At 45.8% G+C, this 24313-nt stretch overlaps 1 protein-coding gene across 2 annotated transcripts in view; it reads left to right on the top strand.

Moving 5' to 3' along the window:
* Positions 1 to 24313, top strand: part of LOC144511931 (transcription factor ETV7-like) — a 68271-nt gene that overhangs the window by 33484 nt on the left and 10474 nt on the right. For both annotated transcript variants that reach the window (XM_078242408.1, XM_078242409.1), the window contains 2 exons: positions 7105 to 7278; positions 17045 to 17272. In XM_078242408.1, the coding sequence (XP_078098534.1) occupies positions 7105 to 7278; positions 17045 to 17272 (402 nt within the window). The remainder of the gene's footprint in view (positions 1 to 7104; positions 7279 to 17044; positions 17273 to 24313) is intronic.

Below are 24313 nucleotides of genomic sequence, written 5' to 3'. Positions count from 1 at the left end.
CTGCAGTGCCCAAGACTGCAAGGTCATGAATGTAGCCCAATCCATCACGCAAACCAGCCTCCCATCCATTGACTCTGTCTGCACTTCCAGCACAATTAAGGACCCCACATACCCCAGACATTCTCTCTTCCACCGGGAAAAAGCTACAAAAGTCTGAGGTCAGGTACCAACCGACTCAAGAACAGCTTCTTCCCTGCTGCTGTCAGACTTTTGAATGGACTTACCTTGCATTACGTTGATCTTTCTCTACACCCTATCTATGACTGTAACACTACATTCTGCACTCTTTCGTTTCCTTCTCTATGAACGGTATGTTTTGTCTGTATAGCACACAAGAAACTATATTTTTTATTGTATGTTAATACATGTGACAATTGATTTGATTTATTATTATTTGCTTGTGTGGAATTCTCATTAAGATCTCAGTACTCACTAGCCTTACACTCCTATGTATTCAACCCGTGAGTGCATTATAAATAATGTACTGTGCTTGCTTAAAGTGGCACAGTGCCAGGGTTCGCTGTGGTAAACTGGTGACTGAATTGGAAAATATACAGAGAGAATATTCCTGGGAAAACGAGTTAGAGCTGTTTGATACTGGGGAATTTTAGAAAGTTTCCAAATGGTTTGTGTGTCACTCAATGGAATGGACTCTAACCCGGGTTATTATGCAGAGAAATCAGTGGGACACACCTCAACCTGGCAGCCAATAGTGTCCATAACATTTCCTGCCAGAGAGCTTTGTGTTGTCAGTTAGACATGAAAAAATATACAACCCTACTTATCATCTGCTCTGTATTGATATTGCAAAGATCCTAAGTCCAGGAACTGTTGTTCACTGCCAGAAAACACAGAGTATCTCGGAAATGCAAAAGAAAATTCCTCTTATCGAGTAGTAGTGTTTTAACACAATTCCTGTGTCGTTTCCTCTCGTACAGTTTCCCTGCTAGAAGAGGATTATTATTTGACCTATTAGCCAATTAATTACTGCTGACTCTACATGAGCAATCACTTCTCACATTACTTCTCCATATGAGTCAGTGCATTTCCCTGTTACTGATTTCTCCTAGTTTCCATCAGCCACCCGCCTCACATCTATCTCCACATCTGATCCGACCAGTTCTGCTCTTCCCCACAATGGCCAGTGACAGTTGCAGCTTCAGCAGGAAGTAGAGATTGTTGTCAGGGTGACTCACTCAGTCATGAAACAAAATGAGAATAGAATAAGCTCCATCTTGTTCTTTTACAGAACCTGTTCTGATCAGAACAATAGATCACAGAGAGGAACTGCACAGCCCGGCATGCCTGCTTTCGATGGAGCTATTCCCCAGAGCCCAGCATTTTTCCCCTTTGATTATTTCTCCAATTCTCTTTTGAATGTTGTCACTGAAGGGCGGCACGGTAGCACAGTGGTTAGCACTGCTGCTTCACAGCTCCAGGGACCTGGGTTCGATTCCCAGCTTGGGTCACTGTCTGTGTGGAGTTTGCACATTCTCCTCGTGTCTGCGTGGGTTTCCTCCGGGTGCTCCGGTTTCCTCCCACAGTCCAAAAATGTGCGGGTTAGGTTAATTGGCCATGCTAAATTGCCCCTTAGTGTCCCGGGATCCGTAAATTAGAGGGATTAGCGGGTAAATATGTGGGGATAGGGCCTGGGTGGGATTGTGGCCGGTGCAGACTCGATGGGCCGAATGGCCTCTTGCTGCACTGTCTGATTTCCATGATTCTATGAACCTGCTCCCTTTACCTTTCAGGCAGCACATTCCAGATCAGAGCAACTTGATGTGTAAAAAAATCCTTCATGTTTGTTGCCACTGGCTCTTTTGTCAATTACTTTGATCAGTGTCCCCTTGTCGTGAATCCTCTATCGACGGGGAATAGTATCTCCCTTACTTACACTATAGAAACCCTTCATGATATTGAACACGCCAACCTAACCTCCCCTTTTCCATAAGACTATAAGAAATAGGAACAGGAGGAGGCCATTCAGCCCTACGAACCTGCTCCCCATTTAATAAGATCAGGGCTGATCTAACACTCACTAAATCCACTTTCCTGCCTTCACTCCATAACCCTTAATTCCAGACTGATTAAAAACCTATCAATCTCAGCATTAAAAATGTTCAAGGCCTTGGCCAAGCTCAATGTTTTGAAGAGCTTTTTGAAGATAACAAATGCCTGTTCCACTATGACTGACCACTGCCCCTGTGTCGACCTTCACCCTGAGTGATCTGCAGTTACCAGCGCGGTTATCTCTATAGGGGGATTTTACATAGCTGGACCTGGTTTCGAGTGAATGACTCAGATCCCCTGCCGGGCTCCTCATCCAATTTCTTTTAGGGAGTTACTTTTTCATTGTACTTTCTGTACTGTTTGCTTCGCTCTACGCCATGCTTTTAAATAAACTTTTCTGTTGCAGCTGAAACACACACTTTGTGCGCTGGAAATCTTTTTGGGAGTGTATAAAAACATGCTTCAGCTCTCACTGTTGCACTCCCTCTCTCGGGCTCTGCTGCACCCGCTCCTGGACTATTATTCACAATAGCTATTTCCTGCCAAAAAAAGTTTCACCTTGTGTGGCATACCTTGCAACTCGCTTACACCCTGGTCAGTGCATTCACTGGGCCAGCCCCACAGCTTTTCATAAGAGATTTTGGTCTCAGCCAGTAACTACTTTTGTATGATTAGGCTGTTTATCCCAGCCTAGGACCCTGGCACTGCCCACCAGGCACCAGTCAGTGCTAAGGGGAGAGGGCAGGGGCCTGAAGGGGAGGCAGCACTGGGGGCTGCGCTCTCTGCATTGAGGATTGCTGGGGCGGTGATTGACTTGGGGTGGGGGGGGGGAGATGAACGGGGACAGCGATCAGCCAGAGGAAGCTGAATGAGAGCGGTGATCGGCTGGGGGTGGCCACGATCGGGGGCGGCAATCAGTTGGGGGGCACGTTCAGGGGGGTGGGGGTGTAATGTCCACGAGGGGTGGGTGGAGTGACAATCTCCCAGTGCATTGTGTACTCTTGATCAGCACTTTAGGAGATCAGGGTGCATGTGTAATAGCACACCCTAGCAGTTGGCAGCTGGCTTCCTGGCATGAATACTCTCAATCCACTTCCCCTACTGGTGAAAATCACGCTTTGTCTCATTTTTTTTCAAAGTGTCATAAAATCTGATTTCTTTCTCTCGCCGAAAAAACAGGTTTGAAAGACTCCCGTTTTCACACTTGTTCAGCACTTAGAATTTGTTTGGTAAGATTATCCCCTGTGTCCGGAGCATCTGGCAATGTTAAGAGTTCTCATTAAACTGTAGGTCTGTGAGCCACAGACTGTGAGCAAAATAACCTTTCGCTTTTCTCCAACTGTTATTTCATTTGCTACAGAGAAATAACATTGCCCTTCTATAAACTGTCCCCAGTTTTCCTCTTCTGGGTCAAATGATTAAGTTTTTCCAATTAAAGACTTTTTAATGTGTATATGTACGTTACTACTACTTACTCTCAACGCGCAAGCCTCCTCCCCCTCCCGCAGGACACTGACGATTTTGAAAATTTTTCCTCATTGCCAATGTAACAAATCAAGGGTGACTCGATGTGGTTCAAAGTAACAAAGGATTTATTGTCAACAATAAATAATTATATACAACTAAAAGTCAGATTGAATCAACTTTGCGACTGAACATCTCTCCTCCCAGGCTCCAGCTACACACCTCCTCGACCCAGGGTGCACACCCTCACACCTGATTGGCTCAGCTTCCCACCTTGACAATCTATTGGGCCCAATGTGATCACGTGGCCCTCAGGTAATGCTCCTTAGAGGGCCACACTACTACAGTATCCATGTTGCCACTATCCCTTTAATCTGAATGCTCTGTGCCATGAACAGACTGGGAATAGAGGGATACAAATGGATGGTCTAGTTAGGAACCCATGATTGGTGCAGGCTTGGAGGGCCGAAGGGCCTGTTCCTGTGCTGTATTGTTCTTTGTTCTTTGTTTGTTCTTTGCTAACAGTGTGAGAGATTTATATGAATAGGCTAGTTCAGCCTGCTCAGGAACACTGATATCTTTCCATTGGAATATAGGAGCACAATTTTATGGGGTTGGCATTTAGCAGTATGTGGATGCCCAAAGGCGGGAACACTGGATGGGAGTCCTGTGTTCTGGGAACACTGGGGCAGGTGCAGGGATCACTGGAGGAAAGGTCCTGGAATTGGAGAACATTGGAGCTGGTTCAGGGATCCAGTGGGAGAAGTGTGCTGTGACCTCTAGCCCACACACCCACTGTCCATGCTGATACATGCCAACTCATGCTAACTCATGATCCCTCACCCACCCCCTGGACCCTTATAGCCTCAATGCCAAATTGGTGCCTGCTCAGGCCAATAGATGTCCCACTCACTCCCATGGCCCCCTTATTGCCCATGCTAATTTTATGCCAACTCATGCCCTCCTCCACCCCATACCCCACCCCACCTCTAATAACCCCCATACCAGCCTAGTGCAAACTCATTCTCCTACTGGGCAGTTGATGTCATATACATGGATTTTAGTAAGGCGTTTGATAAGGTCCCCCATGGTCGGCTTATGATGAAAGTGAGGAGGTGTGGGATAGAGGGAAAGTTGGCCGATTGGATAGGTAACTGGCTGTCTGATCGAAGACAGAGGGTGGTGGTCGATGGAAAATTTTCGGATTGGAGGCAGGTTGCTAGCGGAGTGCTGCAGGGATCAGTGCTTGGTCCTCTGCTCTTTGTGATTTTTATTAATGACTTAGAGGAGGGGGCTGAAGGGTGGATCAGTAAATTTGCTGATGACACCAAGATTGGTGGAGTAGTGGATGAGGTGGAGGGCTGTTGTAGGCTGCAAAGAGACATAGATAGGATGCAAAGCTGGGCTGAAAAATGGCAAATGGAGTTTAACCCTGATAAATGTGAGGTGATTCATTTTGGTAGGACTAATTTAAATGTGGATTACAGGGTCAAAGGTAGGGTTCTGAAGACTGTGGAGGAACAGAGAGATCTTGGGGTCCATATCCACAGATCTCTAAAGGTTGCCACTCAAGTGGATAGAGCTGTGAAGAAGGCCTATAGTGTGTTAGCTTTTATTAACAGGGGGTTGGAGTTTAAGAGCCATGGGGTTATGCTGCAACTGTACAGGACCTTGGTGAGACCACATTTGGAATATTGTGTGCAGTTCTGGTCATCTCACTATAAGAAGGATGTGGAAGCGCTGGAAAGAGTGCAGAGGAGATTTACCAGGATGCTGCCTGGTTTGGAGGGTAGGTCTTATGAGGAAAGGTTGAGGGAGCTAGGGCTGTTCTCTCTGGAGCGGAGGAGGCTGAGGGGAGACTTAACAGAGGTTTATAAAATGATGAAGGGGATAGATAGAGTGAACGTTCAAAGACTATTTCCTCGGGTGGATGGAGCTATTACAAGGGGGCATAACTATAGGGTTCGTGGTGGGAGATATAGGAAGGATATCAGAGGTAGGTTCTTTACGCAGAGAGTGGTTGGGGTGTGGAATGGGCTGCGGAATGGGCTGCCTGCAGTGATAGTGGAGTCGGACACTTTAGGAACATTTAAGCGGTGATTGGATAGGCACATGGAGCACACCAGGATGATAGGGAGTGGGATAGCTTGATCTTGGTTTCAGATAAAGCTCGGCACAACATCGTGGGCCGAAGGGCCTGTTCTGTGCTGTACTGTTCTATGTTCTCTATGTTCTATGTTCTACCCACCCCTATTGTCCCTTATGTCCCCTGTGCCAACTCATGTCCCCACCCTGTGCCCTTACACCATCCATGCCAACTCAAACAGTATCCACCATGGGCTGACATCAGATGAGATAAAATAATGTTTTAAATATCAACTGCAGACTTCACTATTTAAAAAACATTCATTCATGAAAACCCACTCAATACATTTAACTCACCTCAGGTATTTAATCCCTTATAAAAACAAATGTTTGTATTCGTAGCCCCACATCAAAGACAGCTAATCCATAATAACCTCTTTGAGCTGTCAATCAAACTGTCAACTTATAGATTCCCCCATTGCGATAATAGTAGGTTGTGGAAAGCAATCAAGCAGTAATAATGCTATGATACTGGATCCCTTATAGTTTGTGATTTATAAACAATATAGATGAGAATTTGGGAGAATGATAAGCAAGCTTGCGAATGACATGAAGATTGACAGGGCAGTTAACAGTGAGGAAGAAGGTCTTAGGTTGCAGGAAGATATAGATGGGTTGGGCAGATCAGTGGTAGATGGAATTTAACCCGAAAAAGTGTGAAGTGTTGCACTTTGGAAGGAGGAACAAGACATGGGAGTTCTCAGTGAATGGCAGGGCACTAGGAAGTTCAGAGGAACAGAGGGATATGGGTGCTTGTCCATAGATCCCTGAAGATGGCAGGACAGATAAATAGGATGGTTAAGAAGGCATATAGGACATTTGCCTTTTTCAGTTGTGCCATAGATTATAAGAGCAGTGAGGTTATGTTGGAGCTGTACAAAACTTTGGTGAGGCCACTGCCTGGGATGGAGCATTTGAGCTATGAAGAGAGGCTGGAGAGGCTCAGGTTGTTTTCTTTGGAGCAGAGAAGACTGAGGGGGAACCTGATTGAGGTGTATAAGATTATGAGGGGTATGGATAGGGTGGATAGGGAGCAGCTGTTCCCCTTAGTTGAAGGGTCAGTAATGAGGAGACATAATTTTAAGGCGAGGGGCAGGAGGTATAGAGGGGATTTGAGGAAAGATATTTTTCACTCAGAGGGTGGTGGGAGTCTGGAATGTGTTGCCTGGGAGGGTCATAGAGGCGGGAAACCTCACAACCTTTAAAAAGATGAGTGTCATAACATTCAAGACTAAGAGCTAAGAGCTGGAAAGTGGGATAAGTGTAGTTTTGTCAGTGCATACTCAGTGGGCCGAAGGGCCTGTTCTGTACTGTATCATTCGATGACTCTATGATAGCGCTTAGGGATACTTAAACAGTTGTTAAAACTTTTTTTAAAATTCAGACACAGGCAGACCTTTTTCATATTTTAAAGGGCAGGCTACTTGAATAACTTTTAAATAACTTTAGCTATCATATTCACTGACACGGGTTTGGATTTTGTAGGTATCCAAGAACCGGCACCAATATTCCTATCATCTCGATATGTGACCAGCAGCCCTGTCCAGCCGCAGAGAAACACCTCTCCAATGCAGCCTCCAGTGCAATCAGGCAGTGTAACGCTGGATGGAAGAGAAAAGACCAGCACGGGGCCATTTCCGAGGTTCCCGTTGCACACAGGTAGGTCGTGAAGGGCATGGTCACCAAGATCATGATCACCAAGGTCATGGTCTCCATGGACATGGTCACCGTGGACATGGTCACCGTGGACATGGTCACCAAGGGCATGGTCACCAAGGGCGTGGTCATTGTGGGCATGGTCACTGTAGGCATGGTCACCAAGGGCATGGTCATCGTGGACACCAATGGCATGGTCACTGTGGGCATGGTCACCAAGAGCAAGATCACCAAGGGCATGGTCACCAAGAGCAAGATCACCAAGGGCATGGTCACCAAGGGCATGGTCACCAAGGGCATGGTCACTATGGGCATGGTAACCAAGGGCATGGTCACTATGGGCATGGTCACTATGGGCATGGTCACCAAGGGCATGGTTACCAATGGTCACTGTGGGCATGGTCACTAATGGTCACCAAGGGCATGGTAACTGTGGGCATAGTCATTATGGGTATGGCCACCATGTGCATGGTTGGACTAATCAACCAACACCACTGAAGCCCTTGCTGAGATTCATACTAATACTTGAAATTACTGTAATCGTTACCATACTCATGCTGACAACTCATAAAAAAGGGGAGATGGTGATGTAGTGATATTATCACTGGACTAGTAATCCAGAGACCCAGGGGAAGATCTAAGGACCTGGGTTCGAATCCCATCATGGCAGATGACAAAATTTGAATTCCATAAAATCTGGAATGAAAAGTCTATTGATGACCATGAAGCCATTGCCGATTGTTGTAAAAACCATCCAGTTCACTAATGTCCTTCAGAGAAGGAAATCTGTTGTCCTTACCCAGTCTGGCCTATATGTGACACCAGAGCCACAGCAATGTGGTTAACTCTCAACTGGCCCCTGAAGTGCAGGACAGTTAAGGATGGGCAATAAATGCTGGCCCAGAGAAAGAGATTTAATGTTTTGGGTTGATGACCTTTTGTTAGGTGAAAAGTCACAGCTGGAAAGAAACTGTTCCTTTCTCCACAGTGGCTGACACTCAATAGCTACATTCAGTTGGGCTGAGGAATATTCACAGAGGAAAGGAATTTCTAATTCAGGCGGGTTCATTTTGTAGCTGATCTGTTATTCCTTGTTGCCCATTGGCTGTAAGCTGGAGAGCTGTTCCATTCTCCAGCATCCTTCATTCAAACAAAAGTCCCTCTGAGGATGCAATCTCCTCAGGCCTGCATCATCAATCTATGTCACTTCCTCAGATCCCAAGAGTGAGACTTCCTCTTTACGTTGTTTGACACAACAGCTGAAAATGAAAGTAAGTTTGACATTGAGGCCTGTTGCTGCATCTGTATCCATACCAGCAGCAGAGAGCTAGGCCATTCGAACCCACTGTACCCACCAACCCCAGGAACAGGGGAAAAGCCCTGGGCCGGCGATAGTCTCCTGAAACCTCTTTGGGAGGGAGGAGTCCTGGGAATGGTCAGCTGACTGTCTCCTCAGCTTAGCTCTGCAAGCCATTCCTGTGTTAGACTTTGGTTTTCTCCGAGACAAGACAATAAACTTCCTCTCAGACCTTCGTGGCTCTGACTTCCCCCCACTAATTACCCCCTCATTTTTTCACAGCATCCTTGAATCCTAACAGCAGTGGGATTTCCCCTTTTATGGCAGTGATCTCACTGGGTGTGCACTCAGCACATGGACAATTACACAGGACAATGGGCTGTTTCATATGAACTAATTTTTAAAAGCGGTGTCTCGGCCTTTTGGCTAAGATGCAAATGAGCTCAAGTCTTGGAGGAGGAATTGCTTTCCCTCCTCCAATCAGCTTGGCTCATGTAGATCAGGCCCAGGACAGGGTAAATGGTCGCTTGCCCTGTCTTGCCAGCCTGGATCGGAAATGTCTCAACTTGTTGAGACTCTGAATTGGACTTGATTTGATTGAATTGGAAAAGTATTTTTTTTTAAATGAGCTGTGCTTATTGGCAGTGGGGGGGACATAAGAACATAAGAAATAGGAGCAGGAGTAGGCCATCTGGCCCTTCGAGCCTGCCCCGCCATTCAATAAGATCATGGCTGATCTGAAGCGAATCAGTTCCACTTACCCGCCTGCTCCCCATATCCCCTAATTCCCTTATCGATCAGAAAACTATCTACCCGTGATTTAAACATATTCAACGAGGAAGCCTCCACCACTTCAATGGGCAGAGAATTCCAGAGATTCACTACCCTCTGAGAGAAGAAGTTCCCCCTCAACTCTGTTCTGAACCGGCCCCCCCTTATTTTGAGGCTGTGCCCTCTAGTTCTGGTTTCCCTTCTAAGTGGAAAGAATCTCTCCACCTCTACCCTATCCAGCCCCTTCATTACCTTATATGTCTCTATAAGATCACCCCTCATCCTTCTAAACTCCAACGAGTACAGACCCAATCTGTTCAATCTCTCCTCATAAGCTACACCCCTCATTTCCGGTATCAACCTGGTGAACCCTCTCTGCACTCCCTCCAAGGCCAATATATCCTTTCGCAAATAAGGGGACCAAAACTGCACACAGTACTCCAGTTGCGGCCTCACCAGTGCCTTGTACAGTTGCAGCAAGACCTCCCTGCTTTTATATTCTATCCCCCTCGCGATAAAGGCCAACATTCCATTTGCCTTCTTGATCACCTGCTGCACCTGCAGACTGAGTTTTTGCGATTCGTGCACAAGGACCCCCAGGTTCCTCTGCACAGTCGCACGTTGTAATTTTTCTCCATTTAAATAATATTCCAATTTACTATTATTTCTTCCAAAGTGGATAACCTCACATTTGCTAACGTTATATTCCATCTGCCAGATCCTCGCCCACTCGCTCAGCCTATCCAAATCTCTCTGCAGACTTTCCGCGTCCTCCACGCAATTCACTTTCCCACTCACCTTCGTGTCATCAGCAAACTTGAATACCCAAGATTCAGTCCCCTCCTCCAGATCATCTATGGAAATGGTAAACAATTGAGGCCCCAGCACCGATCCCTGCGGCACGCCACTGGTCACCAACTGCCAACCAGAAAAGCACCCATTTATCCCAACTCTCTGCTTCCTGTTAGACAGCCAATCCCCAATCCACGCCAACACCTTACCCCTAACTCTGTGTACCCCAATCTTCTGCAGCAACCTTTTGTGAGGCACCTTATCGAACGCCTTCTGGAAATCTAAAAACACCACATCCACCGGTTCCCCTCTGTCAACCGCACTAGTGACATCTTCATAAAAGTCCAGTAGATTCGTCAAACACGACTTTCCCTTCATGAATCCATGCTGCCAATGGGGAGGGCAAGTTCAGATCAGAAAACGCAGCTGCCATTCTGAAACAATGATGAAAACACTGGTGAAGCTCTCTATAAAAAGGGTCCCTGATGGTGAGACTCTTCCTATAAAAGGGGTCCCTAATAGTGAGACTGTCTCTATAAAAGGGGTCTCTGATGGTGAGACTCTCTCTATAAAAGGGGTCCCTGATGGTGAGACTCTCTATAAAAGGACGGCATGGTTGCGCAGTAGTTAGCACTGCTCCCTCACAGCACCAGCGACTCGGGTTCGATTCCCGGCTTGGGTCACTGTCTGTGTGGAGTCTGCGCGTTCTCCCCGAGTCTGCTGGGTTTCCTCCGGGTGCTTCAATTTCCTCCCACAGTCCAAAGATGTGCTGGTTAGGTTGGTTGGCCATGCTAAATTGACCTTTAGTGTCAGGGGGAGTGAACAGGATAAATGTGTGGGGTTGTGGAAATACAGCCTGGATGGGGTTGCAGTCAGTATAGGTTCGATGGGCTGAATGGCCTCCTTCTGTACTGTAGGGATTCTATGATCCTATGAAAAGGAGTCCCTAATGATGAGACTCTCTCTATAAAAGGGGTCTTTGATGGTGAGACTCTCTCTATAAAAGGGTCCCTAATGGTGAGACTGGCTCTATAAAAGGAGTCTTCGATGGTGAGACTCTCCCTATAAAAGGGGTCTCTGATAGTGAGACCCTCTTTTCTGCTTTTTTAATGACATTTTGGTAGCAATACTGATACATTTAGTGACTGTGTACCTGTACCCATAGATCCCTTTGTTCCTCTAGCCCATTATTTCCAATGAGTTTGTGATCTCTTTGACAGGCCATGATCTCACACTATCTATATTAGAGTTAATTTGCCAGTTGCCTGCCCATTCTGTAAGTTTATTAATGTCATTCTGTATTTTGTTGCAGTTCTCTGTATTAACCGCACTTGTCAATTGTAATTGCCTTTAAGTCCTACGCACTCTTGTCCGTTGAGTAGCCTGCTTCAATCCTGCTACTTCCCCCCCTCTGACTCCGCGTGTTCTGACCTTGCTTCAGGGCTATCTGGAAATGCAAATCTACTGCCTATTCTTCATTCTCCTCATTCATTCTCCCTGTTATTCCTTCAAAAGACTGAGAAGGATTGGTCAAGCATAGTCTCCCCTTTTGGTAATGTCCTGACTATTCTTTATTGTATTTTCAGGTTCTCCATTACATCTTTTATTAAGGATTCTATTATCTTTCCAACCACTAGTGTTTAGCAGATTGGTTTACAGTTTATTTGGGCTTGTTCTACGTCATTTCCTATACATAGGTTTCACAATAGCTGTTTGCCGATCCTCTGGTACTCTTCCCTTTATTAATTTTTTTTGTAAATATATAATAATGTTTCTCTCAGCTCTTTCTTAATTGAGTTTAATATGCAGCATTTCAATCTTTTAAACCAGGCTGTCATACTCTCTAAGTTTGATTAGTTTATCAATTATCCTCTCCTTTTCTGACTAAGGTGTCTAACCATCTTTTGTTAATCTTTTTCTAATGTCAGATCCTCTGTGTTAGACTCCCCAGTGAATGCCATTTTCACTGTGGCTCAGTTGGTAGTTGCTTTTGAGACACAGGTTTTCAGATCCAATCCCACTCCAGAGCTTGAGTACAAAACTGAAGCTGGCACTCCAACGCATTACTGAGGGAGTGCCACATTTTTGGATGAGACATAAATCAAGGCCTTATCTGTCTGCTCGGGTGAAAGTAAGAGATCACACGGCACTGCTTGTAAGAAGAACTGTCCCTGGTGTCCTCATCAATACTTATCCCTCGTTCAACATCACAAAATCAGATTTTCTGTTCATGGTCACATTGTTGTTTGTGGGAGCTTTTTGTGTACAAATTGGCTGCCATGTCATAGAGTCATAGAGGTTTACAGCATGGAAACAGGCCCTTCGCCCCAACTTGTCCATGCCGCCCTTATTTTTTTTTAAAACCCCTAAGCTAATCCCAATTGCCCGCATTTGGTCCATATCCCTCTATACCCATCGTACCCATGTAACTATCTAAATGCTTTTTAAAAGATAAAGATGTACCCGCCTCTACTACTACCTCTGGCAGCTTGTTCCAGACACTCACCACCCTCTGTGTGAAAAAATTGCTCCTCTGGACACTTTTATATCTCTCCCCTCTCACCTTAAACCTATGCCCTCTAGTTTTAGACTCCCCTACCTTTGGGGAAAGATATTGACTATCTACCTTGTCTATGCCCCTCATTATTTTATAGACCTCTATAAGGTCACCCCTCAGCCTCCTACGCTCCAGAGAAAAAAGTCCCAGTCTATTCAGCCTCTCCTTATAGCTCAATCCATCAAGTCCCGGTAGCATCCTAGTAAATCTTTTCTGCACTCTTTCTAGTTTAATAATGTTCTTTCTATAATAGGGTGACCAGAATTGCACACAGTATTCCAAGTGTGGCCTTACCAATGTCTTGTACAACTTCAACAAGACATCCCAACTCCTGTATTCAATGTTCTGACTGATGAAACCAAGCATGCCAAATGCCTTCTTCACCACTCTGTCCACCTGTGACTCCACTTTCAAGGAGCTATGAACATGTGCCCCTAGATCTCTTTGTTCTGTAACTCTCCCCAACGCCCTACCATTAACTGAGTACGTCCTGCCCTGGTTCAATCTACCAAAATGCATCACCTCGCATTTATCTAAATTAAACTCCATCTGCCATTCGTCAGTCCACTGGCCCAGCGTTTCTGCCCTTACAGCAACATCTGCTCTTCAAAAGTCCTCATTGACTATGAAGTGTTGGAAATGTCCCATGAAAGCTCAAAGTGTGTTATAAATGCAAGTCTTTTTTCTCAATTATTTAATATTTCTGTCATTTCTCTGTCAGTACCTATGAGTTTATCATTTAAATCTCTTAGTGAGCTCCCAGTTCCTATCCTAACTTTTCTTTTGTTGTTTATATATCTGTAGATGTATTATTACATTCATGATCATTTAATTTTGTAGTTTCTCTTTGTCTTCCTAATTGTTTTCTTGGCTTTTTTCCTAACAATTTCATTTTGTCAACCTTTCCCTTGTTATCTTAGAATCTTAGAAGAATCTTAGAAACCCTACAGCACAGAAAGAGGCCATTCGGCCCATCGAGTCTGCACCGACCACAATCCCACCCAGGCCCTACCACCATATCCCTACATATTTACCCACTACTCCCTCTAACCTACGGACACTAAGGGCAATTTTAGCATGGCCAATCAACCTAACCCGCACATCTTTGGACTGTGGGAGGAAACCGGAGCACCCGGAGGAAACCCATGCAGACACGAGGAGAATGTGCAAACTCCACACAGACAGTGACCCAAGCCGGGAATCGAACCCAGGTCCCTAGAGCTGTGACGCAGCAGTGCTAACCACTGTGCTACCGTGCCGCCCACGGTATCTATGCATTTAGTATATATCTTTTTCTTTTGTTTCAATTTAACCCTTTAAAAAAAATTTATCCATTGTTCTTGTCTTGCCCATGTTTGTCAGGCAATCTTTCCTTTCATGATCGGCTCAGGCTTGGAGGGCCAAAGGGCCTGTTGCTGTGCTGTACTTTTTTTTTTGTTCTCTGTTCTTTGTTTATTTTCCCTAATTTCATTCTTATCCCTTTGAAATCAGTTTCTTTCCCCTTGAACTTAAGAATTTGGTCTTTGTCTTACTTGTGCCCTTCCAAATCCTTATCTTAAACCTTCTTATGTTGTGATCACTTATTGCCTAGATGTTTTCCTACACTGACTTCTCTAATCTCTTTGGGTTCTGCAGTGCCTCCTCTCTCTGGTTGGGTTTTCACTTCCTTGGTAAGAAAGGAATCCTGTCCATTATCTGTACCCCATTCACTACCTCATATTGCCAGTTATTTGGGGACAGTTAAAATCTTTTATTATTTTCCTATGTCCTTTACTAATTTCACACATTTTTCTACGTATTTCTGCTTCCAGCTCCTTTCCCCTATGAGATGGGAGTTTGTAATATACCCCTATTAGCGTAACCAATCCCTTACCTTTAATTTGCATCAAGATGGAATCTGTTTTGAATCTGCTGTAGTTGGGCTTTTTTTACAGCCATTATATTGTCCCTAATGAGTACAGCTACCCTGCTCCCTCTTTCCTTCCCCTCCCTTCTTGATCAGATTATAATCGGAAATATTTTGCTACCAATAAGCTCTGTTTCAGTTACTGGTTTCTTGCTGTGTATTATTGCCTGCAGTTCCCCTGTTTATTTTGGCTGTTGTGTACATTTCTGCACTGGAAGTTTAATTCAACTTTCGTCATTGTTTGTTTTATTTTTAACAGTCCTTTTATATTCCTGTTTTATAACTTGGACGCCTTTGTTCCTTTGTCTGACCTTCACTCCTAATTTTCTGCCTTCAGATTTACTTCATTTTGCCACCTCCACTATAACATCCAACATTCTCCTCCTCCTTGCTAATCTCCATCTTATCCTTAGCCCTATTTATGTTTTCCCAAGGATAACCCAAGGTATATCCCCCCTCCCGTCGCAGTATTAGTATCAGTGTCTCCTAACATGGAACCCCTCCTTTCCACAGCTTTCCTTTAATCCTTTTATATTCCTGTGGTTAGCACTGCTGCTTCACAGCTCCAGGGACTTGGGTTCGATTCCCGGCTTGGGTCACTATCTGTGTGGAGTTTGCACATTCTCCTCGTGTCTGCGTGGGTTTCCTCCCACAATCCAAAGATGTGCGGGTTAGGTTGATTGGCCATGGTAAAATGGTAAAATTGCCCCTTAGTGTCCTGGGATGTGTAGATTAGAGGGATTAACGGGTAAAATATGGAGGGATATGGGGGTAGGGCCTGGGTGGGATTGTGGTCGGTGCAGACTCGATGGGCCGAATGGCCTCTTTCTGTACTGTAGGGTTTCTATGATTTCATTTCTATGAATCCTGTGTCCTCTCTCCTGGCCTGTTGGTCTCCATACTAGCCAGCTTGTAGTTTGGGTAATAATACTGAGATTACCATCCTCAAGTATCTGTTTTTACAATTAACTCCTCAGTTATTCCTCCTCCTTTTCCCTCCCAGTGCCATTGGTCCCAATGTGGATAATCCCTCTCACTTTCTCAATTCCTTTACAGAAGTAATATCCTGGCACCAGGAAGGCAACACACCCTCTGGGGCTCTTGGCCATGGTTGCAAAGGATGCATAGTATCCCCCTGCTTATTGAATCCCTATAACTATGTCCTCTATATTCTGTCGCTCTCAGCTTTGAACAGCTCTGTGTTCTGTGTCGCTGGATCAGCATCATTCTTGTCCTCCCAGCAGTCTACCTCCTTTACTCTCTATCAATTCCATCATACGTGTTTGTTAGGAGCCAGTGTCTGCGGCACTTCCTTTCCTAGCTCCTAACCCTTACCCTGCTGACTGACAGTCACACTCTCCCACTGATGTGATTGTGCTTGTCTTTGAGATGTGACTCTACCTGGGAGATTCATCCAGAGGTTCTCTCCCACCCCGTGTGTCGGAGTGTCTCTAACCCATAATCTAGCTTTGAGCCAGAGTTTCCTAATCATTTACTGAAGATGTGTTAATCTTGGACTGTCTATCTGAGCACAGGCTGCCACAGATTACAGTCCAGTACATTGCTCCTTCTAATTCATTTATTTATTGGTCTTATTTTTGTGCTATATATGATTATTTGAGGTGTAAATTGTATTTAGATATTAAGGTTCAGAGTAATTGGTAATTACCCCTTTTAATTTAGTTTTATTAGTTATACATGTCAGATTTTAAATTAATGAAGATTCAGAAACCTTCAATGATCGTATCCTCGATTTAGTTAAGTTTATTTTTATTTTCCCTAGATTTGATTAATTAATTAAATAGAACTTAATTATATCATAAATCAAACACTTGATAAGCTCTTGATTTAACAACATAAATTAAACACCTAATTTGGTTATAAAAGTGATTCTCTGATTGGACGTCTCTTTTTAAAAAGTTGCTCATTTCTTCACTTTGCAAGTGCTACAGGATTGGTTTGAACATTCTCAGACGCAGGACTGGAGGTTGCAATGTAGTGGAGGCAGGTTCAATCGAGGCATTCGAGAGGGCATTGATGATTATTTGAATAGGAACAGTGTGCAGGGTTATGGGGGAAAGACAGGGGAATGGTACTACGTCTGGTCAGCCTGTGCAGCCACGATGAGCCAAATGGTCTCATTTTGCACCGTAACAATTCTGTCATTCTGACTGCCAGCTCTCCAAATATTCATAATCTTGATTGGCCAATTAGATCACTGCTGAGTCACAAGGTACAGCAATAAACATGGGTAATTTGAGGTGAGAACAGAAATCTCCAGCCACATTCCAGCATTCCCACCTGGAGTATCGAGGTGACTCCATGGGATATAGAAGAGAGAAAATGTCCCATTTTCCAAAATTTCCACCTTTGAGGAGTGTGACTGTTCCATCATCACTTCATCCCCTTTTAGGAGGTTTCATTCAGAGTGTTCTTTTCCTTTTAGACAGGGCAATGCCTCAAATCATGAACATGGTGCGGTGTCAGAAGTCTCTCAGTGCGATGAACACAGCCATGCGACTCTCCTTCAGCAAGATGAACAACACAGAACTATGCAGAAATGGCCATGGGGAGGAACCCCTAAACCTCTCCAACAGGTCAACGGTCAAGAGGAGTCTTGTGACATGCTCACTACCTTCTGCATGGCAAACTCCAGCCAATGGAAAAATAGCAGGTGAGGGTTTGAACAATGAGGCGGGGCTTCTGAATAATACACGAGGAATCACTTAATGTCCACAAGATTAGAAGAATGTTATTAATAGTCTCTGATGCGCTTCTACTAACTTTACTTATTGTGTTTTCCTGAGGGTGGGGCTTAGTTTCCCCGAGGGTAGAAACGTGATCTAATAGAGACCTGGAAGATGCAGCTTCAGTCCCCACTCCTGCATTGTGAGCTGATCTCAATCAGGATGAGATTGGCATTAGCTTCAACTATCCTAAAGCATGTACTGCCCAGAAAAAACACTCAAAGATGTGACTGAGCTAACTATTCAGCCAATATCTGAGGATTGACAATCTTCAGTCCTGGTGAGTCGTGGCTCAGTGGACCACTCTCACCTCTGAGTCAGAGTGTCGTAGGTTCAAGTCCCACTCCAGGGGAATACGAAACCTAGCCCAGCAATCCAATGCAGGACTGAGGAAGTGCTGCGCTGTCAGAGGTGTGTTCATTTAGATCTGAAACTCCACTCTCAGTACTTTCCATGCAGCTATCATTAACAGAAGATCTTCATTGGTTAGTGATTACCTTGCTGCTGCTGGGATCTTGCATTACTCACACTGCCTGCCACATTTGCTACTTCACAACTGTCACAACATTTCGGATGTCCTAGGATGATAAATGGTGCTATTTAAATGCAAGTTTGTTCTTTCTTCCAGTGTCCTTGCGCTAGGCAGGACAAGATGTGGAGATGCCGGTGTTAGACTAGGGTAAGCACAGTAAGAAGTCTCACAACACCAGGTTAAAGTCCAACAGGTTTATTTGGTAGCACAAGCTTTCGGAGTCTCGCTCCTTCTTCAGGTGAGTGAGGAGTTGTGTTCACAAACAGAGCATATATAGACACAAACTCAATTTACAAGATAATGGTTGGAATGCGAGTCTTTACAGGTAATCAAGTCTTAAAGGTACAGACAGTGTGAGTGGAGAGAGGGTTAAGCACAGGTTAAAGAGATGTGTATTGTCTTCAACCAGGACAGTTAGTGAGATTTTGCAAGCCCAGGCAAGTCATGGGGGTTACAGACAGTGTGACGTGAACCCAATATCCCGGTTGAGGCCGTCTTCATGTATGCGGAACTTGGCTATCAGTCTCTGCTCAGCGACTCTGTGCTGTCGTGTATCGTGAAGGCCGCCTTGGAGAACGCTTACCCGAAGATCAGAGACTGATTGCCTGTGACCGCTGAAATGTTCCCCGACAGGAAGGGAACACTCCTGCCTGGTGATTGTCGGACAGTGTTCATTCATCCATTGTCATAGCGTCTGCATGGTCTCCCCAATGTACCATGACTCGGGACATCCTTTCCTGCAGCGTATCAGGTAGACAACGTTGGCCGAGTCGCCAGAGTACGTACCATGTACCTGATGGATCGTGTTCTCACGTGAGATGATGGCATCCGTGTCGATGATCCAGCAAGTCTTGCAGAGGTTGCTGTGGCAAGGTTGTGTGGTATCGTGGTCACTGTCCTCCAGAAGGCTGGGTAGTTTGCTGCGGACAATGGTCTGTTTGAGGTTGTGCGGTTGTTTGAAGGCAAGAAGTGGGGGTGTGGGGATGGCCTTGGCGAGATGTTCGTCTTCATCGATGTCATCATGAAGGCTCCGGAGAAGATGTCGTAGCTTCTCCACTCCGTGGAAGTACTGGCCGACGAAGGGTACTCTACCCGCCGTGTCCCGTGTTTGTCTTAGAACATAGAACAGTACAGCACAATACAGGCCCTTCGGCCCTCGATGTTGTGCTGAGCTTTGTCCAAAACCAAGATCAAGCTATCCCGCTCCCTATCATTCTGGTGTGATCCAATAACCGCTTGAAAGTTCCTAAAGTGTCCGACTCCACTATCACAGCAGGCAGTCCATTCCACACCCCAACCACTCTCTGAATAAAGAACCTACCTTGGACATCCCTCCTATATCTCCCACCATGTACCTTATAGTTATGCCCCCTAGTAACAGCTACATCCACCCGAGGAAATAGTCTCTGAACGTCCACTCTATCTATCCCCCTCATCATCTTATAAACCTCTATTAAGTCGCCTCTCATCCTCCTCCGCTCTAAAGAGAAACGCCCTAGCTCCCTCAACCTTTCCTCATAAGACCTACCCTCCAAACCAGGCAGCATCCTGGTAAATCTCCTTTGCACTCTTTCCAATGCTTCCACATCCTTCTTATAGTGAGGTGACCAGAACTGCACACAATATTCCAAATGTGGTCTCACCAAGGTCCTGTACAGTTGCAGCATAACCCCACGGCTCTTAAACTCAAACCCCTGTTAATAAAAGCTAACACACTATAGGCCTTCTTCACAGCTCTATCCACTTGAGTGGCAATCTTCTGAGATCTGTGGATATGAACCCCAAGATCTCTCTGTTCCTCCACATTACTCAGAACCCTGCCATTGACCCTGTAATCCGCATTTAAATTTGTCCTCCCAAAATGAATCACCTCGCACTTATCAGGGTTAAACTCCATCTGCCATTTTTCAGCCCAGCTCTGCATCCTATCTATGTCTTTTTGCAGCCTACAACAGCCCTCCATCTCATCCACTACTCCACCAATCTTGGTGTCATCAGCAAATTTACTGACCCACCCTTCCGCCCCCTCCTCCAAGTCATTGATAAAAATCACAAATAGCAGAGGACCCAGCACTGGTCCCTGTGGTACACCGCTGGTAACTGGTCTCCAGTCTGAAAATTTTCCATCCACCACCACCTTCTGTCTTCTATGAGAAAGCCAGTTACTTATCCAATCAGCCAAATTTCCCTCTATCCCACACCTCCTTACTTTCTTCATGAGCCGACCATGGGGAACCTTATCAAACGCCTTACAAAAATCCATGTATTCGACATCAACTGCTGTACCTTCATCTACACACTTAGTTACCTCCTCAAAGAATTCAATCAAATTTGTGAGGCAAGACTTCCCCTTCACAAATCCGTGTTGACTATCCCGGATTAAGCTGCATCTTTCCAAATGGTCATAAATCCTATCCCTCAGGACCTTTTCCATTAACTTACCGACCACCGAAGTAAGACTAACCGACCTATAATTGCCAGGGTCATTCCTATTTCCTTTCTTGAACAGAGGAACAACATTCGCCACTCTCCAGTCCTCTGACACTATCCCCGTGGACAGTGAGGACCCAAAGATCAAAGCCAAAGGCTCTGCAATCTCATCCCTTGCCTCCCAAAGAATCCTAGGATATATCCCATCTGGCCCAGGGGACTTATCGACCCTCAGGGTTTTCAAAATTGCTAATACATCTTCCCTCAGAATAGCTACTTCCTCCAGCCTATCAGCCTGTATCTCACACTCATCCTCAAAAACATGGCCCATCTCCTTGGTGATCACTGAAGAAAAGTATTCATTCATCGCCTCTCCTATCTCTTCTGACTCCATGCACAAGTTCCCACTACTGTCCTTGACCGGCCCTAACCTCACCCTGGTCATTCTTTTATTTCTCAGATAAGAGTAAAAGGCCTTGGGGTTTTCCTTGATCTGACCCACCAAGGACTTCTCATGCCCCCTCCGAGCTCTCCTAAGCCCTTTCTCTAGCTCATTCCTTGCTACCTTGTACCCCTCAAGCGACCCAACTGAACCTTGTTTTCTCATCCTTACATACGCTTCCTTTTTCCTCTTGACAAGACATTCAACCTCTTTTGTGAACCATGGTTCCCTCACTCTGCCATTTCCTCCCTGCCTGACAGGGACATACCTATCAAGGACACTCAGTATTTGTTCCTTGAACAAGCTCCACTTTTCATTTGTGCCTTTCCCTGACAGTTTCTGTTCCCATCTTAGGCTCCCTAATTCCTGCCTAATCGCGTCATAAGTACCCCTCCCCCAATTATAAACCTTGCCCTGCCGTAGGGCCCTATCCCTCTCCATTGCAATAATGAAAGACACCGAATTGTGGTCACGATCTCCAAAGTGCTCTCCCACAACCAAATTTAACACGTGGCCCGGTTCATTACCCAGTACCAAGTCCAATGTGGCCCCACCTCTTGTCAGCCTATCCACATATTGTGTCAGGAAACCTTCCTGCACACACTGTACAAAAACTGCCCCATCCGAACTATTCGACCTATGAAGGTTCCAATCAATATTTGGAAAGTTAAAGTCACCCATGACAACTACCCTGTGACCTCCACACCAAGCCATAATCTGCTTTGCAATTTCTTCCTCCACATCTCCATTACTATTTGTGGGCCTATAGAAAACTCCTAACAACGTGACCGCTCCTTTCCTATTTCTAACTTCAGCCCAGATTACCTCAGTAGGCAGATCCCCCTCGAACTGCCTTTCTGTAGCCGTTAAACTATCCTTGATTAACAATGCTACTCCTCCACCTCTTGTACCACCTTCCCTACTTTTACTGAAACATCTATACCCCGGAACTTCCAACAACCATTCCTGTCCCTGTTCTAACCATGTCTCCGTAATGGCCACAACATCGTAGTCCCAAATACCAATCCACGCTCCAAGTTCACCTCCCTTATTCCGGATGCTCCTTGCATTGAAGTCGACACACTTCAACCCACCCTCCTGGCTGCCGGTACACTCCTGCGACCTTGATACCCTCCTCAGTACCTATGTCGTTGGTACCGATGTGTACCACGACCTGTGACAGTTCCCCCTCCCCCTTAAGGATCCTGAAAACACGGTCCGAGACCTCACGGACCCTGGCACCCGGGAGGCAACATACCATCCTCTTCTGAGGAGGTCGGTGCAGTTTTTCGCTGAGGCGCGTCGGAACTGTCGGTCAATGAGTCGAGTACCATATCCTATTCTTATGAGGGCATCTTTCAGCGTTTGGAGATGTCTGTTGCGATCCTCCTCATCTGAGCAGATCCTGTGTATATGGAGGGCCTGTCCGTAGGGGATGGCTTCTTTAACGTGTTTAGGGTGGAAGCTAGAGAAGTGGAGCATTGTGAGGTTATCCGTGGACTTGCGGTACAGTGAGGTGCTGAGGTGACCGTCCTTGATGGAAATGCGTGTGTCCAAGAATGCAACCGATTCCGGAGAGTAGTCCATGGTGAGTCTGATGGTGGGATGGAACTTGTTGATGTCATCATATCGTTGTTTCAGTGATTGTTCACCATGAGTCCAAAGGAAAAACATTTTATCGATGTATCTAGTGCTTAGCGTCAGTTGAAGGTCCTGAGTGGTGAAGAGGTCTTGTTCGAACCTGTGCATGAAGATGTTGGTATATTGAGGTGCGAATCTGGTCCCCATGGCTGTTCCATGTGTCTGGATGAAGAACTGGTTGTTGAAGGTGAAGACATTGTGGTCCAGGATGAAGTGATGAGTTGTAGAATTGCATCTGGAGATTGGCAGTTGTCGGCGTTGAGCACTGAGGCCGTTGCAGCAATGCCGTCGTCGTGGGGGATGCTGGTGCAGAGTGCTGAGACATCCATTGTGACGAGGAGTGCTCCTGGTTCAACTGCTCCATGTGTGCTGAGTTTCTGTAGGAAGTCCATAGTGTCGCGACAGAAGCTGGGGGTTCTTTGTACAGTGGGTTTCAGGATGCCCTCGACGTAGCCAGACAGGTTCTCACACAGGGCCCCATTGCCTGATACGATGGGACGGCTGGGTGTGTTGGCCTTGTGTATCTTCGGGAGGCAGTAGAGATCTCCAACGTGGGGAGTACGTGGGATGAGAGCACAGAGGGTGCTCTGAAGGTCCAGATCAAAGGTCTTGATCAGTCTGTTGAGTTGACAGGTGTGTTCTTTGGTTGGATCTGCGGGTAACTGTCTGTAGTGTTCCTCATTGTTCAGTTGTCGGTACACTTTTTTGCAGTAATGCGAGACTGATGGGGTCCATTTTGGTGGTGGGGCAGAAATTGAGCCCTCGGCTGAGAACTTCGATTTCATCTGGTTGAAATGTGTAGTCCGACAAGTTGACAATAGACTTCCCTGCAGTGGTACTGTTTTCTACTGTGGTACCGGGGGAGACTTGGTTGCTGCTGGTGATGTTGCCGAGTTTCTCAAGTTTCCTGTTCTTGGTGTGCATGTAGATGGTGTAGGTTCCTTTGTCTCGTCTGCTTGGCAGAGTTTCACAGCTGGTCTTCGTCCTGAGCGCAAGTTGAGAATATGGACTCTATCTTGGTGTCCAGGTTGCGGCGTTTGCTGTAGAGCTGGTGTATGAGGTGGTTGAGTGTGAGAGAGGTGTGATGGCAAAGTCTCTCAGCGTAGTCTGTGTTATAGGTTGACCTGAGTGGGTTCGTGATCTGTAGTCCTTTCGGTATCTTGTCTGCTTTCTTGCATCTTTGTAGAAACTTGATGTCTGTGTCGATATGCATGATCTTCTTGGAGATCCTCTCCACTTGGAGCCGGCGGTTTGCCGTGTCGATGGTAGCCATGATGTGGAGATGCTGGCGTTGGACGGGGGTAAGCACAGTAAGAAGTCTCAACAACCAGTTCTTCATCCAGACACACGGAACAGCCATGGGGACCAAATTCGCACCTCAATATGCCAACATCTTCATGCACAGGTTCGAACAAGACCTCTTCACTGCACAGGACCTTCAACCGATGCTATACACTAGATACATTGATGACATTTTCTTCCTTTGGACTCATGGTGAACAATCACTGAAGCAACTATATGATGACATCAACAAGTTCCATCCCACCATCAGACTCTCCGGAATCGGTTGCATTCTTGGACACACACATCTCCATCAAGGACGGTCATCTTAGCAACTCACTGTATCGCAAGCCCACAGATAACCTCACGATGCTCCACTTCTCCAGCTTCCACCATAAACACGTTAAAGAAGCCATCCCCTACGGACAAGCCCTCCGTATACACAGGATCTGCTCGGATGAGGATGATCGCAACAGACATCTATAGATGCTGAAAGACGCCCTCATAAGAACAGGATATGGCACTCGACTCATCGATCGACAGTTCCGAAATGCCACAGCGAGAAACCGCACTAACCTCCTCAAAAGACAAACACGGGACACGGTGGACAGAGTACCCTTCGTCGTCCAGTACCTCTCGGAG

The sequence above is a fragment of the Mustelus asterias genome, chromosome 25 (assembly GCF_964213995.1).
Source record: "Mustelus asterias chromosome 25, sMusAst1.hap1.1, whole genome shotgun sequence".
In the NCBI taxonomy this organism is placed as follows: Eukaryota; Metazoa; Chordata; class Chondrichthyes; order Carcharhiniformes; family Triakidae; genus Mustelus; species Mustelus asterias.
Note: the sequence above shows the minus strand (reverse complement) of the source record. Positions and strands in the feature narration are given on the sequence as shown.